Source organism: Protopterus annectens, chromosome 6.part0, assembly GCF_019279795.1.
Source record: "Protopterus annectens isolate FY-2018-M chromosome 6.part0, PAN1.0, whole genome shotgun sequence".
NCBI lineage: Eukaryota > Metazoa > Chordata > Ceratodontiformes > Protopteridae > Protopterus > Protopterus annectens.
Window position 1 is genome coordinate 22,214,295 of NC_056737.1, and position 14,868 is coordinate 22,229,162.

Below are 14,868 nucleotides of genomic sequence, written 5' to 3' on the forward strand. Positions count from 1 at the left end.
TGCAGATGCATCCTTGAAGGACATCCAGAGAACCTCGGATCCAAGGACTCCAAAACCAAAGGTCGGATCAGAGAAGGAGAGATAGGAAGGAAGGCGGACTGCATGCTCCCGGACCCAGATGGGGATGCAGCAGGCAAGACTCTCACCTGAATTTGGGCCCTAGGCAATTTCAACATCATCCTATCCACCTTGGCTTCAGACAGACTCAGAGTGGACTGAACTGAAGAGGCCACTGACTCCGGCCTAGAACAGCGCCAAGGGGAGGAAGGGGGGGCTGGCAACCCAGCCCGAGAAGTCTCCGGCTCCCGGGAAAAGCTTGGAGACCGCAGCCAAAGAGAACTCCAGCTTGGATATGGATGGGACTTTGTAAAAGGCATGGCCGAGGACAAATGCTCTGGAGACCTCTTCTTAGGCTGATCCTGCTCTTTAGTACAGGCCTTTAATCCATCTTTGGACTTTTTACAGGGAGGTTGGGTCCCAGAAGCCATAGTGGAGGAAGAGGAGGCCTCTGCAGGAGGTGGGAGAAGGCCCTTTAGAATAAGCTTGTTCCTCCTGTTGATCAATGCGTAGGGGTTGAAGCCCATGCAGACTGAATAGGAGGAATCCAAATGGGGAACTCCCAACCATACAACACGGAGTGTGGGCATTGGATGATGGTAGCTTATGTCCACACTTGGCATACTTCCTAAACCCTGGCTTAGGGGTGTCAGCCATGGTAAGGAAGGCCCAAACAAGCACGCCTGCGCACACACACACACACACACACACACGCTAGGGTGGAAAGGAAAATGGGGCTTTTTTCCCTCACAAAAACGGTCGGGATTGTTGGCTTCTGCTATATCAAAGATTCATATATATATATATATATATATATATATATATATATAGATATATATATATATATATATATATATATATATATATATATATATATATATATATATATATATATATATATATATATATATATATATATATATATGTGTGTGTGTGTGCGTCACGCACACATACATAATATATATATGTGTGTGTGTGTGTGTGTATACACATACATAAAAAAAAAAAAATATATATATATATATATATATATATATATATATATATATGTATACACACACACACACACACACACACACACACACACACATCTATATATACACATCTCTACACACACATACATACACACACTTAGGTATATATGTACACATTAATATACACACACACACACACACACACACGCTAGGGTGGAAAGGAAAATGGGGCTTTTTTTCCTCACAAAAACGGTCGGGATTGTTGGCTTCTGCTATATCAAAGATTCATATCTATATCTATATATATATATATATATATATATATATATATATGATATATATATATAGATATGTGTGTGTGTGCGTCACGCACACATACATAATATATATATGTGTGTGTGTGTGTGTGTATACACATACATAAAAAAAAAAAAATATATATATATATATATATACACATACACACACACACATCTATATATAGACATCTCTACACACACATACATACACACACTTAGGTATATATGTACACATTAATATACACACACACACACACACACACACAAAATATGTGCACATAATTTGGGACGGTGGTGATGTTGTGATGCCGGTTGCTAAAACATTTATGATGGAACAAAGGGGCAGTAATAGCACTCAAAGATATGCACTGTGCAGGCAACTTCAGATCAGCAGCATAAGCATATGCAATACATCTAACCAGACTACAGCTAGCAAAAACACATGGAAACGGTAACTGCATAACATATCACGATCAGGTGTGATAAATGCAGAGATTACTTATGGCCAACACTATTTTGTCACTCAGCCTTCTCCCTTTTGACTTAACACCACCAACCATGGCTAAACCCTGCATTAGCCACACTTAGTCATGAATTATTGTTTAAGTGTGCTGTTTTGCACTGTAGAGACAAAATTGCCCCATCCCAAAACTGCTTCTGATCAGTCCAGCTTTTCATTCACAATTACAACAACTTAATACCTTTTTATTTCTTGTCCCTTTTGTTTCAATGATGGTGCTTCACCTCCATTGAGGATCTGTTCCAGATTTTTTGTCTCCACTGAACCGTTCTGTTCCGAACTAGAAAGCCCTAGTAAAGAACGCACCCTTTGGGACCGTACTTCTAATATTGTATCAGTGTAGCCTACTTCTTGAAGATATCTAAAAGACAAAAAATAAGTTGTTAACACATTTGCTAAATAATCTTAACACCAAGTCAACAAACAGTACAAACCAAGACTGCTTAAAAAACTAAAACAGATTCCTTCAAAAATAAATAAATAGATATAAATTCAATTCAATTAATTACAACAAAATGAAATTAAATGCATCTAACCATTTCTAAAACAAATTTGGGGGAGAGATATAACCATCACGTCTAACTTCTTCCTAAATTTTCAAGATTCTGTCCAAGTTGCTGAATAACCCTGCTGATTTTCAACAGATCACTGAGGGACTGAGACTGCAAAAGTACTCCAATTATTAAAAAAAAAAAAAAAATTATATATATATATACATATATATATATATATATATATATATATACATATATACACACACATATATACACACACAAATATCTATACATACAGACACACATATACACATTTGGGAGGGGTCAGAGGCAGCCGAACAGCAGTGGCAAGGTTCATAGATTAGTACTAAGCTAACTGCCCTTGCGAGCCATTTTAAGCCTAGCCAATTATCCCTTGTGAGAATCAAACCCTGCACCTTGTGCTTGCAAGGCAAACACCTTAACCATTAGGCCACCCTCCCAAGGGAAAAAAATCACTGACAATCTTAAGGGGAAAATTGGCTCCTTCCAAGGAAACGATAACTAATGCAGATGCACAGACATAAAGAGCTGTCATTTAATGTGGTCTCGCTTTATAAGTGGGTTTATCAGAAGCTGACAGGGAAGAAGCAGTACACAAATCCTACATGGACTTTACCAAGGGACTGGCGCTGTCCTATAGAAGCTGCTGCTAGTAATAATGAATGGGTAGGGGAAATCACAAAGGAAGAAATAGCAGAAAGACCTAGTGCTATGTTGAAATGGATATTGTCAGCAATGAAGAGGGTTGGTCCAGACTCCAGTACTACTCAGTTTATCTCAGACACATCTGAGGGAAAACAAAGGGGACAGTCTCTGGTGATGACAAAGAAAAGCATGAGAGGATGCTGGGGAAACTAAACAAATGTCCAGAAAGATGACAGGTAAGGTGCTCTGTGGACAAAAAAAAATCCTTATTTTTATTTTGTCATGTTTAACTTTGCTGGCTAGGTTGTCCAACAGAGTTTGAAGCCTATTTCAGCAGAAGTCTGGGAAGAAAACTGCCTAGCACAGTAAGATCACAATATTTACAGTTACCTTTTTAAGTATGCATCTATCTATATCTCTCTCTCTCTCTCTCTCTCTATATATATATATATATATATATATATATCTAGATATATCTATATATCTATATCTCTGTATCTCTCTCTCTCTATATATATCTATATATATATATATATATATATATACATATATATACAATACATAAAAACAGATGCATACAGACATATACATGTGTGTGTATATACACATACATATATATATATATATATATATATATATATATATATACATACACACACACACACACATTTTATGTATTTCTACATATGTATGGGTGTGCACATACAGACACAGAGTTCCAAGCATTTGGTCTAAATTTCATTGAGACTAATTTTAGAGTTTATACATTTGGTGCTAAGTGCAACTAGCATACATTCATTTGTTATAAATGCATCTGATGTTACTTTAGATTTTAAGTATTACTGTGATGCTTATTTCATAGAGTAATGTACTTTTTGACCATGCACATTTAGTTTTGTGATACTAGTTTGAGTGAATGTTGGGTTAAATTCACTTGCACAGATTCAGCTACACTGAAAAGTGTGTTCTTTGCAAGACTTCACACAGTGGGTTATGGTGCTCTATTTTCCCCATTGTTGTTCAATCTTCGAGCTGGAATATAAAATTAGCAGGGAAAGTGGGTGGTTCAGGGAGACTTTATGTACTCACCATAACGAAGCATCTATGTGGTTGTTTTTCATCCATAAGCTCAGACTTCAGCCACATTCAGAATTTGGATCTGTAGTTCAAACTCCTCCCCTTACCCATAATCCTTTCCCAAGCCTCAGATCACCTCAAATCAAGTTTGCCCCCTTGGTATCAACCTATAGAAAGGAAACAACTCTATAAATGTCTAGAAACATGACAGGAAATGTATCTGGAGCTAAGAGAGGAAGACTAAAAAAGGAGAACACCACATGGTCATACCAGGAAAACATATGAATATCTGATCCCAATGGAAGGGGGAAGGACGAAGGGGAGGTTGAGGAAGGATGAAAAGGAACAACACAGTTACATTGTTATGGTGAGCACATAAACGTTTTATCTGATGTTGTCTTTTTCACCTATTCATCAAACTTTAAGACAGAGTCCCCCTGCTAGTGTTAACCTAGGGTGGTCTCAAGGAATGATAATTGTGGAGTACGTCAGAACCAAACGTTGCCCTGTTCCTAGAAAGTATATCCAAGTTGAAATTAGCTATGAAAGTATGAGCACTGGACCAAGAAGCAGCACCACAAACATCATCTACAGAAGTTCTGGAAAAAAAGTACAAGAAATGGAGACAGATCTTGTGGTATGAGCTTGTGTTGGTCTTGGTAAACAAACCCTTGTGTTTATAACATTCAGTGAGCCATGGAAGGAATGTAACTTTAGACACAGATTGTCCCAACGTAGATTTTGAAAAGGAAACAAATTGGTCAGACTTCCTGAAAGCTTTTTGTTCCGTTTAGATAAAATCTCAGCTGTCTATGCACATCCAATAAATGAAGCATATATTTCCCTTTAATGGAGAATTTTGAGAAGAACACTGACAAATTAATGGACTTGTTAAGGGCAAATACAGAAGCTACTTTTGGAAGAAAGGATGGACTGGAGTGAAGAGAAACCCGTTTTTTGTGAAAAATGATATAAGGTGACTGGCAAGATGAAGCTGAAGTTCCAAAACTCTTCTAGCAGATGTAATAGCAACTAGAAAAATGGTTTTCCAGGACAAAAATTTAAAAATCAGCCTTTGCTGAAAGTTCAGAGGAATACTGAGTTAAGGCTTGGAGAAGAATCGTTAAGTCCCAAGGAGAGGTAGGGTTCTTGAGAGGTGGTCTAAGCAAATCGGTACTTTTAAGAATTGCCTTGCATAACATAAAGGAGGTCAGTGACAATCTTTGCCCACATGAAAACTGGAGATTGCAGCCAGCCGTAGAGTACATTTCTCCATTATGAAAAATGGAAGCTAGAAATTGTAAAACTGCTGGAATGGGTGCTGAAAAGGTGTCTAGAATTCTTTCAACAGCCCAAACTGAGAATGGCTTCCATTTGCTTTTGAATCGCAAAACCAGGGAAGAAAGCCTGGACTGTCTAACCATCACTGGATTTGGAGAAATCATGCAGTCAACCTGAAGGCTTGTATGTCTGGATGAGGTAGCACAGAGGGGTGACACAAAAGATCTGGAAGTGAATCCAGAACCCAAAGAGTGCATATTAGACGAGGCCAGTGGAATAGAACAGGACAGTTGTGTACACTTAACATAAATGTAGATGTTCGAGTGTATTCACTGTTGCAGTCATAACATTTGGGTTATTTGACTGCAGGTAGCCCTCAAGTCGGCCTGAATACCACAGTCTTGGGATTTCTGCATCAGTTGCTGTCGCTTCTTCCATGATGTCAGGTCGCCAGGGGTATAAAACATACAGCCGACGCCATTACATCAGTTTTTCTTGCCCCAGATATCAGGAGCCCCCAAAATAGGAAGCAATAACATAGTATGGAACACCCATAGCAAAAAGCAAATACCAATGATATAAGATATGCCAAACAAAAAAGATAGGTAGAAGTAAAGAGAAGTCAGGGGGCTGGAGGGAGGGTAACCAGGCCTGCAACAGTGAATACACTCGGACATTTACATTTATGCTAAGTGTACACAACTGTACTATGTTCTTTGTGTTTCACTGTTGCAGTTATCACATTTGGGTTGATTCCCAAAGCTGAGGATGGGTGGAGGTAGTTAAGAAGCATTAGGGCTGGCAATCAGACCCTGTAAGACTGTTGTGGCAAATCCAGCTCTGGATTTAGAAAAGATAGTTAAGTGGCAATGCTTAGTGAAAGTGTGTACAGAGCTCCAGGTTGCAGCTTCCAGGATGTCCCTGGTAGGGACTCCCCTGAGAAAAGCTGTAGAGGTTGATGTAGCTCTACTGGAATGTGTTCTGATCCCCTGTGGGGTAGGTTTCCCATGGTATTTGTAACAGAAATGGATGCAGTGTGCTATCCATTTAGAAATGGTTTGCTTTGAAATGGCTTTGCCCTCTGCCCCTGCAGCAAAGCTGACTAGCAGCTGCTCAGATTTTCTGAAATTCTTAGTCCTGTCCAGATAGAACCTAAGCTGCCTGTGCATGTCCAGGGAGTGCAGGATCCTTTCCCCTTTATTTTAAGGATTAGGATAAAGAGTTGGCACATGAATGGATTGGTTTAAAGCCACACTAGATACCACCTTGGCCATAAATGATGGGTTAGTCCTGAGGGAAACCCTGTCCGCATGGAAAATAATCAAGGGTTCCACGGCCATAAGGACCTGCAATTCAGACACACTGCTTGCTGAAGTGATGGCTAGAAGTAAAGCTGTTTTCCATCAAAGGAAATTTAACTCTGCTGTAGCAGCAGGTTCAAATGGCGGAAGCGTGAGCTTTTCCAATACAAAGTTAAGGTGCCAAGCTGGAATGGGAGCTCTCCTGGGGGGGTCTTAAATTTTTGGCTCCTCTCAGGAACTGTTTGACCAGAGAATGAGAGAAGAGGGTTGGGCTCAGTATTATAATGAGCTGAGATGGCAGAGGCATGAATCTTAATTGAAGAGAAGGACAGGCCTTTGTGGAGCATTTCTGTTACGTAATCTAGTATACGAGGTAAGCTGGGCACAGGTGTGTCCATTACCTGAGAGTGGCTCCAGGAACAGTATCTTTTCCACTTTTCCAAATAGGATTTTCTAGTACTAGGCCTCCTTGCCTCCAGAATGACATCCAGCACCTGCTTACTGAGAGTTGCTGGTGATGAGTTCAGGGGATGAGCTGGGCTGCGATGTTCAGGGTCTGTAGCTGCGGGTACAAAGCCTGGCCCTCCTGCTGGGACAGCAGGGAAGGGGACTGAGGCAGGTGCATGGTGGCACTACTGTCAGACTGCGCAAAATAAAGTACCAGTGCTGGCGTGCCCAGTCTGGTGCAATTAGGATTGTCCTTGGCTTGTCCTGTTTGATCTTTAGTAGAACCTTCAAAAGGAGGGGCTGAGGAGGAAAGACATAGATTGAGAGGCTTTCCCAGGTAAAGGACAGGGCCATCCACTTTCCAAGCTTGGCTGTGGGGAGTTCTGGTGCAAAATTTGCTCAACTGACAGTTCTGACGGGGAAGCAAAGAGGTCCACCTCTGGTGCTCCCCACCTGTTTCTCAAAAGCTTGAATATTTTGGGTTCCAGTTTCCACTCATGTGGGCCCATGAGATTTACGTGCAAGTCATATGCCAGTGAATTTAGTTTGCCTGGCAGGAACTGAGCTTGCAGGTGCACTTGGTTGCTCAAGGCTGTGTTCCACTGAGCCATGGCTAATCTGCAGAGTGGGTATGAATTAGTCCCCCCCTGCTTGTTTATGTACCACATAACTGTGGTGTTAAGTCGGTCTTTACCAATAGTTGTCCTGGAAGAATAAGGCCTTTGAAGGCTGTCAGAGAACACTGTAAAGCTACATTTCTTTTTGATTGATATGCAAGTGCATTTGCTTTGGTCTGCATTTTACCTGAATGCACTGTCCTACCATGTGACCCCCCATAAACAGTCTGATGTGTCTGTTAGGGTTTGGACAGCAGGGGGTTGAGTGAAAGGTAATCCCTTTCTGTGGTAGCAGGCCTCTGCCTACCAAAGGAACTCTGTCCTTAGGCAAGGAATGATAGGAATCATTGTTTCCAGGTCCCGAGAATGTTGACACCAGAGACTTTTTAAGTAGCACTGAAGTTTCCTTACATGCAGTCTTGCATATGGAATTAGTAGAATGCAAGAGGCCATGAACCCTCGGACTTGCAGTGTTTTTCTTGCAGACAGCTGGGCTTTGTTAGCCAGTAGATTGAAGTCATTTCTCAAATTTGTTTTTCTGGAGTGAGGAATGCCATCTGGGAAGTTGTGTTCAAGCTTGCTTCCAGGAATACAATTTGTTGGCTGGTGTACCCCAGAGAAGTTAGAAGTGTCTTTACAAATGCCAGGTGTTGTAGTAGCAATTCCTGACCGTCAGCCTAAATCAGGCGATCATCCAAGTATGGGTAAAATTGAATTGTTCTCTGCCTGCAATATGCAATGTCTGGAGCTAGGCATTTTGTAAATACCCTGGGTGCAGTAGATAAGCCAAAGGGATTTGCAGAGAACTGACAGTGCATAGAGCCTGCTCTGAAACATAGGTATTTCCTGCAAGATTCCCTTATGGGGATGTGCAGATAAGCTTCTTTTAAGTCTAGGGTTGCTAGCCAGGAGTCCTTGGCTAGCATAGGAAGCAGCTGTAGGATAGTAAGCATTTTGAATTCTGGAACCACCAGAAAGGTGCTGAGAATAGACAGATCCAGGATAGGGCACCAAGAGTTTTCTTTTCTAGGTACCGGAATAGTCTGGAATAAAAGCCTTGTCCCCTTTGTTCTGCTGGGACAGCTTGAACAGCCTTGATACTGATAAGAGAAAGTACTTGCTTTTGGGCCTCTGCCACTGGTTTGGGGGGAGGTCTGGCCATCTGCTTGGGGTTGGGAGTGATTGGAAGTGGAATCTGTATCCCTGGGAAACAAGGTTCAAGACCCATCTGTCCTGGGTAATGTACTCCCAGTTTTTGGCATGCAGGGCACGTTTCCCGCCTAAAAGTGCAAGTACTTGGGCAAGGCTTGGAAGAGTTAAGGATAAGTCACTGTGAGATTTTACCATAGGATGGCTGATTACTACTCCTTATTTTAGAGGTGGGAGCACTCCATTGCTTAGATCTGTGCATACCCTGAGACTGTAGTCCTGGTGATCTGCTGCCCCTGGGTTTGGACTGAGATGGTCTGGGAGGGACTGGAATAGACCAGATTTTAGAAGGCCAATGCCTACTGAATCTAGGTGGCTGTACTTGTAAGAAATCGTTAACAGTTTGCATAGATTTAGCTTTTTCCTCCATTCTTTTGAGGACTTCTTCTGCTTTACTGCCAAATAGATGCTCTTGGTTTAATGGTGCATCTAATAATTTTGCTTTGACATGGTCTGGCAAGGTTTGCTCCTTAAGCCAAGCATGTCTTTTAAGAACAGACCCAGTGATAGCAGCCCTGCAAGATGCTTCTAAGGCATCAAAACCACATTGCAAAGTATGTTTACCAACTTGGTTAGCAGAATGCATTAACTCTTGTAAATCTTTATGTTCTGTACAATCAGGAATCAACATCATTTTCTGTTTAATTAGTTCCATAATATGTTGCTGATACTTTAACATATGAAACTGGCAGTTTAAAGCCCTGATGGCAAGAGTAGCAGAGGTGTATAACTTTTTACCCCATCGGTCTAAAGCCCTAGAATCCCTGTCCGAAGGGGTAGGATTTTTGGCCGTTGTAGCCTTAATGCCTTTAGGTCCCTGGGAAATGGCCTCTGGATCCGCAGCAGGATTCTTAAAAAGGAATTTGTGGGAGTCATGTACTCTATAGAACCTGTCAGGTTTCCTGGGAGCTAGAGGCAAAGTATCAGGGGTAAGGCTGGATTCCAAGAAGACATCTACAATTTCCAGAACAGGAGGGATAGCTAGAGCCCTGTGCTGAGGCAAGTTTAAAAATTCCCCTAGTCTTTTTTTGGACTGAGAATAGTCCTGGCTCTCCCAGCAGAAATGCTCTCTAAAGGTACGCAGGGTTTCACCAAAAGAAAAATCTTCTGGTGGGGAAGCAGAGGGAATGGAATCCTCTGCATCAGAGTCCTCATAAGGAGATAAGGGTATGTCCTGGTAATCAGAAGGGTCAGAGTTATCAGACTCCTGATCTGAAGAACCAGAAGAAAAAACAGTTCTTGGTCTTTTTGAGGGGGAAGGCTGACTTCCCCTAATTAAAGTAATAAGATCTTCAACCATTTTAAGCATTTGTTTTTGTAGCATGTGGGCCTGAGAATGCGCTTGGTCGTCGGTTTCCTAGACATAGTGTGAACTCTAGGCCTGAGAAATTCAGTATTTTTGGTTTGAAACTAAAGTCGTTGGTTTAATATGAAAATCGTAACACCTGAATACACCCTCAAAAGCCGGTGCCTGGACAGCGGCTCCGACACAGCCAAGGTAGAGACATCCTGTAGGTTCCATAGTCGAAGAAGCATCTCGCTGCATACCGTACTCCGAATGGGTCTCAGTAGAGGCCTGCGAATTTGTAGAAGCGGGTATCAGGGACTGCGAAAGCGCCTCACTGAGTACTGGTGGATTAGCAACTAACTTAACGGTAGTGTCATCAGCAGTTTTGGACCTATGCGGTCTGTGTCTGCCTTTATCCTTACGTTTTTTCATAAGATCAGTAGTCAGATGGCTTATCAAAGCCATTTCGGAAAACGGAGATCGACAGCGAAAGAATTTAGCTACAAAAATAGCCCGACAATGAATAGTTTGGGCGTTGAACAAAGCGCAAAACTAACAGCGAGAGACGCTGTGGTCTGGACCTAAACAGGTAACGCAGTAAGAATGAAAATCTCTGAGATATTTGCTTTCCACAGGCATGACAATTATTAATTTTTTCTGACGTTGGTTAGAGTAAGAAAAAAGGATCCCCAACGGGGTACTTATCTTTTAGAAGACTTCAGGTCTGAAACTCGCAAAACAGTTAGTTATGTACTCACCATAACGATCGATGTATGTGGTTCATCTCACCTACATTCCTTACTCACGGGTTCGGAGCTGAGAATCGGCTCCGACTCGACCAAACTTTCTAGCATGAGGTCTCTAATTGGCTGGGCTAACCCGGTATCCCAGAGTGCACCTCGCCCTAGCCCCAGATCTTGTTTTCAATCATAACAATCATAACCCATATAACCCATACTCAAGAAAACACTGGAAGAAAATCCAGCCAAATAGGGGAACAAATCACTGACCTTGAAGGGTCCACGGAGCCAAACATTCTTCCAATTCCTCTAGAACAGGGGCAGGTGGGAGGGTACGTAGGAATGTAGGCGAGATGGACCACATACATCAATCGTTATGGTGAGTACATAACTAACTGATGTTATGTGGTCCTATCTCGCCTACATTCCTTACTCACGGGACAGCGTCCCCAGCACCTCTATCCTGGGAAGCTCATAAGAAGACACTCCTGAGAACCGTGGAACCAAAGGAAGCCCGGCCCCTAGAAGAGACGTCCAGTTTGTGGGGACGAAGTCACCAAGCGCCTTTTAGACAATCATACTCGTGGCCCATATGCAGATTCTACAGTGGCTCCTGTCGGTTCAGTGGTCCTTTCAAAAGCTTCCTCTTTCCCAATTTCCCACCTCCTCTGGTGGTTACGCTCCTCCAATCTGGACAGAGGGAGGAGCTTGGTTCCTATTTCTCCAGTGGCCACAGTGACCACAGACGCCTCCCAGATGGGGTGGGGGGGGCATTATCTAGGCAGGACGGTCCAAGGCACCTGGCAAGACCACGAGGTACACTTGCACAGAAGATGTGTGAAAATTGGAAATTGCGGCCAACTGTACTTTTATGGTAGCGGGCACGGAGCCCTGACGGAACAACATGGCTAAAAAATCCAAGACCGACGGAATAGGGGCTGTGAAGGGATCCAACCCTTGGGCCTGAGCCCAAATGGAGAATCTCCTCCATTTGCTGGAATAAATCTTCCTGGTGGAAGACTTATGAGAAGAAGACAAGATGTGCACCACTTCAGGAGAAAAGGAATGTAGCCTGACTAGGGATGGAACTGGATCAGCCAGGCTGTCAACCTGAGGGTTTGCAGGGATGGATGAAGTTGTACTGACGTGAATCAGGAGGTCCGGCACTGGGTCCAGAGTCCACGGACCGTCCAGTGCGTACCGTTGAAGAAAGGGGAACCATACTTGTCGAGGCCAGTGTGGGGCGATAAGAATCATCCTGCTTCCAACGGATATGGCTTTCTGCATCACTCTTGGCAACAGAGGAAACGGAGGGAAAGCGTAGACCAGACCAGGGGGCCAATTGTGAGCTAGAGTGTCCCCTGGGTGATTCCCCCTGTGGGGGGATCAGAGAGAAGTACTTGCTGCATTTGGCATTGAGGGGGGCTGGCGAAGAGATTGCAGCAAGGCTGACCGCACTTTTTGAAGATCTGAACCGCCACTCAGTTGTTCAGGGACCTCTCATGAGGCATCAGAATAGCTCTGCTTAGCTTGCCCGCTATCACGTTGAGCCTCCCTGGAATGTGCGTTGCCACTAGAAAGTGCTGGGAAGACAACACCCACTGTCACACTCGCGTGGCCTCTCTGCAGAGGGGGTAAGATTTGGTTCCCCCCTGCTTGTTCAGGTACCACACCACGGACATGTTGTCCGAGTGAATTGCAATCGTTCCCAGAGGTAGAAAGTCCTGGAGTGCTCGCAACGCCAGAAACACCGCTCTCATCTCCAGAACACTGATGTGCAAGTGTACCTCGTGGTCTTGCCAGGTGCCTTGGACTGTCCTGCCTAGATAATGCCCCCCCACCCCATCTGGGTGGCGTCCATGGTCACTGTGGCCACTGGAGAAATAGGAACCAAGCTCCTCCCTCTGTCCAGATTGGAGGAGCGTAGCCACCAGAGGAGGTCCTGTTTGGATCGCTCCGTGAGAAGTATCAAGTGGGAAAGAGGAAGCTTTTGAAAGGACCACTGAACCGACAGGAGCCACTGTAGAATCTGCATGTGTAACCTAGCCAGGGGTACCAGCATGATGGTGGAGGCCATGGATCCCAAGAGCTGAAGAACTAACCTGGCCTGAACTTTCCTAAGGGGCAACAGTGCGTGGATCTGAGACTGCAACACCTTTATCCTGTCCTGCGGTAGAAAGGCCCGCATTTGAATAGAGTCTAGCTCTGCGCCTATAACAACAACACGCTGTGAGGGCTGCAAGGCAGACTTTTCCCAGTTCAGGGTAATTCCTAAACGTTGGCAAAGTGAGATGGTCGTTTCCCTGGCTTGAATGCGCAGATGCCTGGTGGGGGCGGCGAGAAGACAGTCGTCCAGATACGGAAACACCTGGAATCCTAGACGTCTCAGGTGAGCCGTCACCACTGCCAAGCACTTGGTAAACACCCTGGGGGCAGTGGTGAGACAAAAGGGCAGGGCACAAAACTGGAAGTGACTGGCTCCTAGCCGGAAGCGTAAATGACTCCTGGATGCCTTCTCCATTTTGATGTGGTAGTAGGCATCCTTAAGATCAATGGAGCACATCCATACTCCTTTCTCCAGCAGTGGAAAAATGGACTGAAGTGTGACCATTCGGAACTTGGACTTCAGAACGTAGCAATTGAGTCGACTGAGATCCAAGATGGGTCTCAGGTCCCCTGTTCTTTTTGGCACCAAAAAGAGTCGTGAGTAAGTTCCTTATCCGACATGGTCTGAGGGGACTGGTTGGATGACTCCTTTTTCTAGCAGCTTTGCCACTTCTAGTGCTGCTTGATCCTGTTGACTGGGTGGGACGTCCAGGATCCTTCCGACTGGAGGGGGTGTCGACGCAAACGGAATAGTGTAACCTCCGGTAGCTATTCGAAGCACCCAACGATCCTGGGTGATGCTCTCCCAGGCTTCCGGATGCAGCGAAATTCGGCCCCCGACTGGCTCCGGAATAGCACAGTCAGGCAACACCTCAGGAATGCTGGAAGGAAGAGCCGCAAAAGGAATTGCGATCTTCCGAGTTGCGGGGGCCCCCTCTGCCTCTAGGACAGTGTCTTCCAGAATAATTACCCCCCCCTCTGCCTCTGGAGGGGGACTCACCTTGAGCCATGGGAAAGGACCTCTGAGACTTTTTGAACCACATTTTCCACCCTCTCTGAGCCTTGGGATAAGGCCTAGAAGGGAGAGGAAAATGGGCCCCTACGGCAGATAGGGTCTTTCCCTCCTGTTCGCATCTGGTGAAAGTGTCTTTCACTTTGAGTCCGAAGAGAGAGGACCCATCAAAGGGGGCGTTAGTGAAGTAAGACTTAAAGGCCTCTGCAAAATGACAAAGGCGCATCCAGGCTTGCCTTCTGAAAGCTACGCCTGAGCTAGCTGCCCTACTCGCCCCTTCGGATGCATAAGATATGAGCCTCATGGACGAGTTGACAATGGACCCTAGGGTAGACAACTGGGTGTTAACAGTCTGCGCTATCGCCTCAGGCATGTTACCCATCAGAGTATTTCTTAGCTCCTTCAGGAGATCTTTTTGGAGCCGAGTGAAATGGCAGAGGTAATTCAACGACCGTAAGGTTAAGGTCGCCGTAGACAGGGTACGCTTCCCATACCGGTCCATACTCCTGGACTCCTTGTTAGGAGGGTGGACTGAAGAAGAAGCTGCTGCAACTCCCTGCTGAGTGACTGCCGCCACCACCAAGGCATCTACCGAAACCCCTTTGATAAGAAACTCTTTGCCCGGGGGAGCAGACAAGAACTTGTTTGCACGTCTGGGCACCGGTTCCATGGAATCAGGGTTCTCCCACACCCTTCGACAAATCAAGTCTAGGAGTTCGTCGAAGGGTGGAGACACCCAGGAGGCGGAGGGTTGAGCTC

General features: G+C 44.4%; 1 protein-coding gene across 2 annotated transcripts in view; it reads right to left on the reverse strand.

The window, feature by feature from the left end:
• The window catches only part of STRN3 (striatin 3), a 1,528,247-nt gene that overhangs the window by 1,047,936 nt on the left and 465,443 nt on the right, over positions 1-14,868 (reverse strand). For both annotated transcript variants that reach the window (XM_044073816.1, XM_044073815.1), the window contains exon 5: positions 2,032-2,211. In XM_044073816.1, coding sequence (XP_043929751.1) covers positions 2,032-2,211 — 180 coding nt within the window. The remainder of the gene's footprint in view (positions 1-2,031; positions 2,212-14,868) is intronic.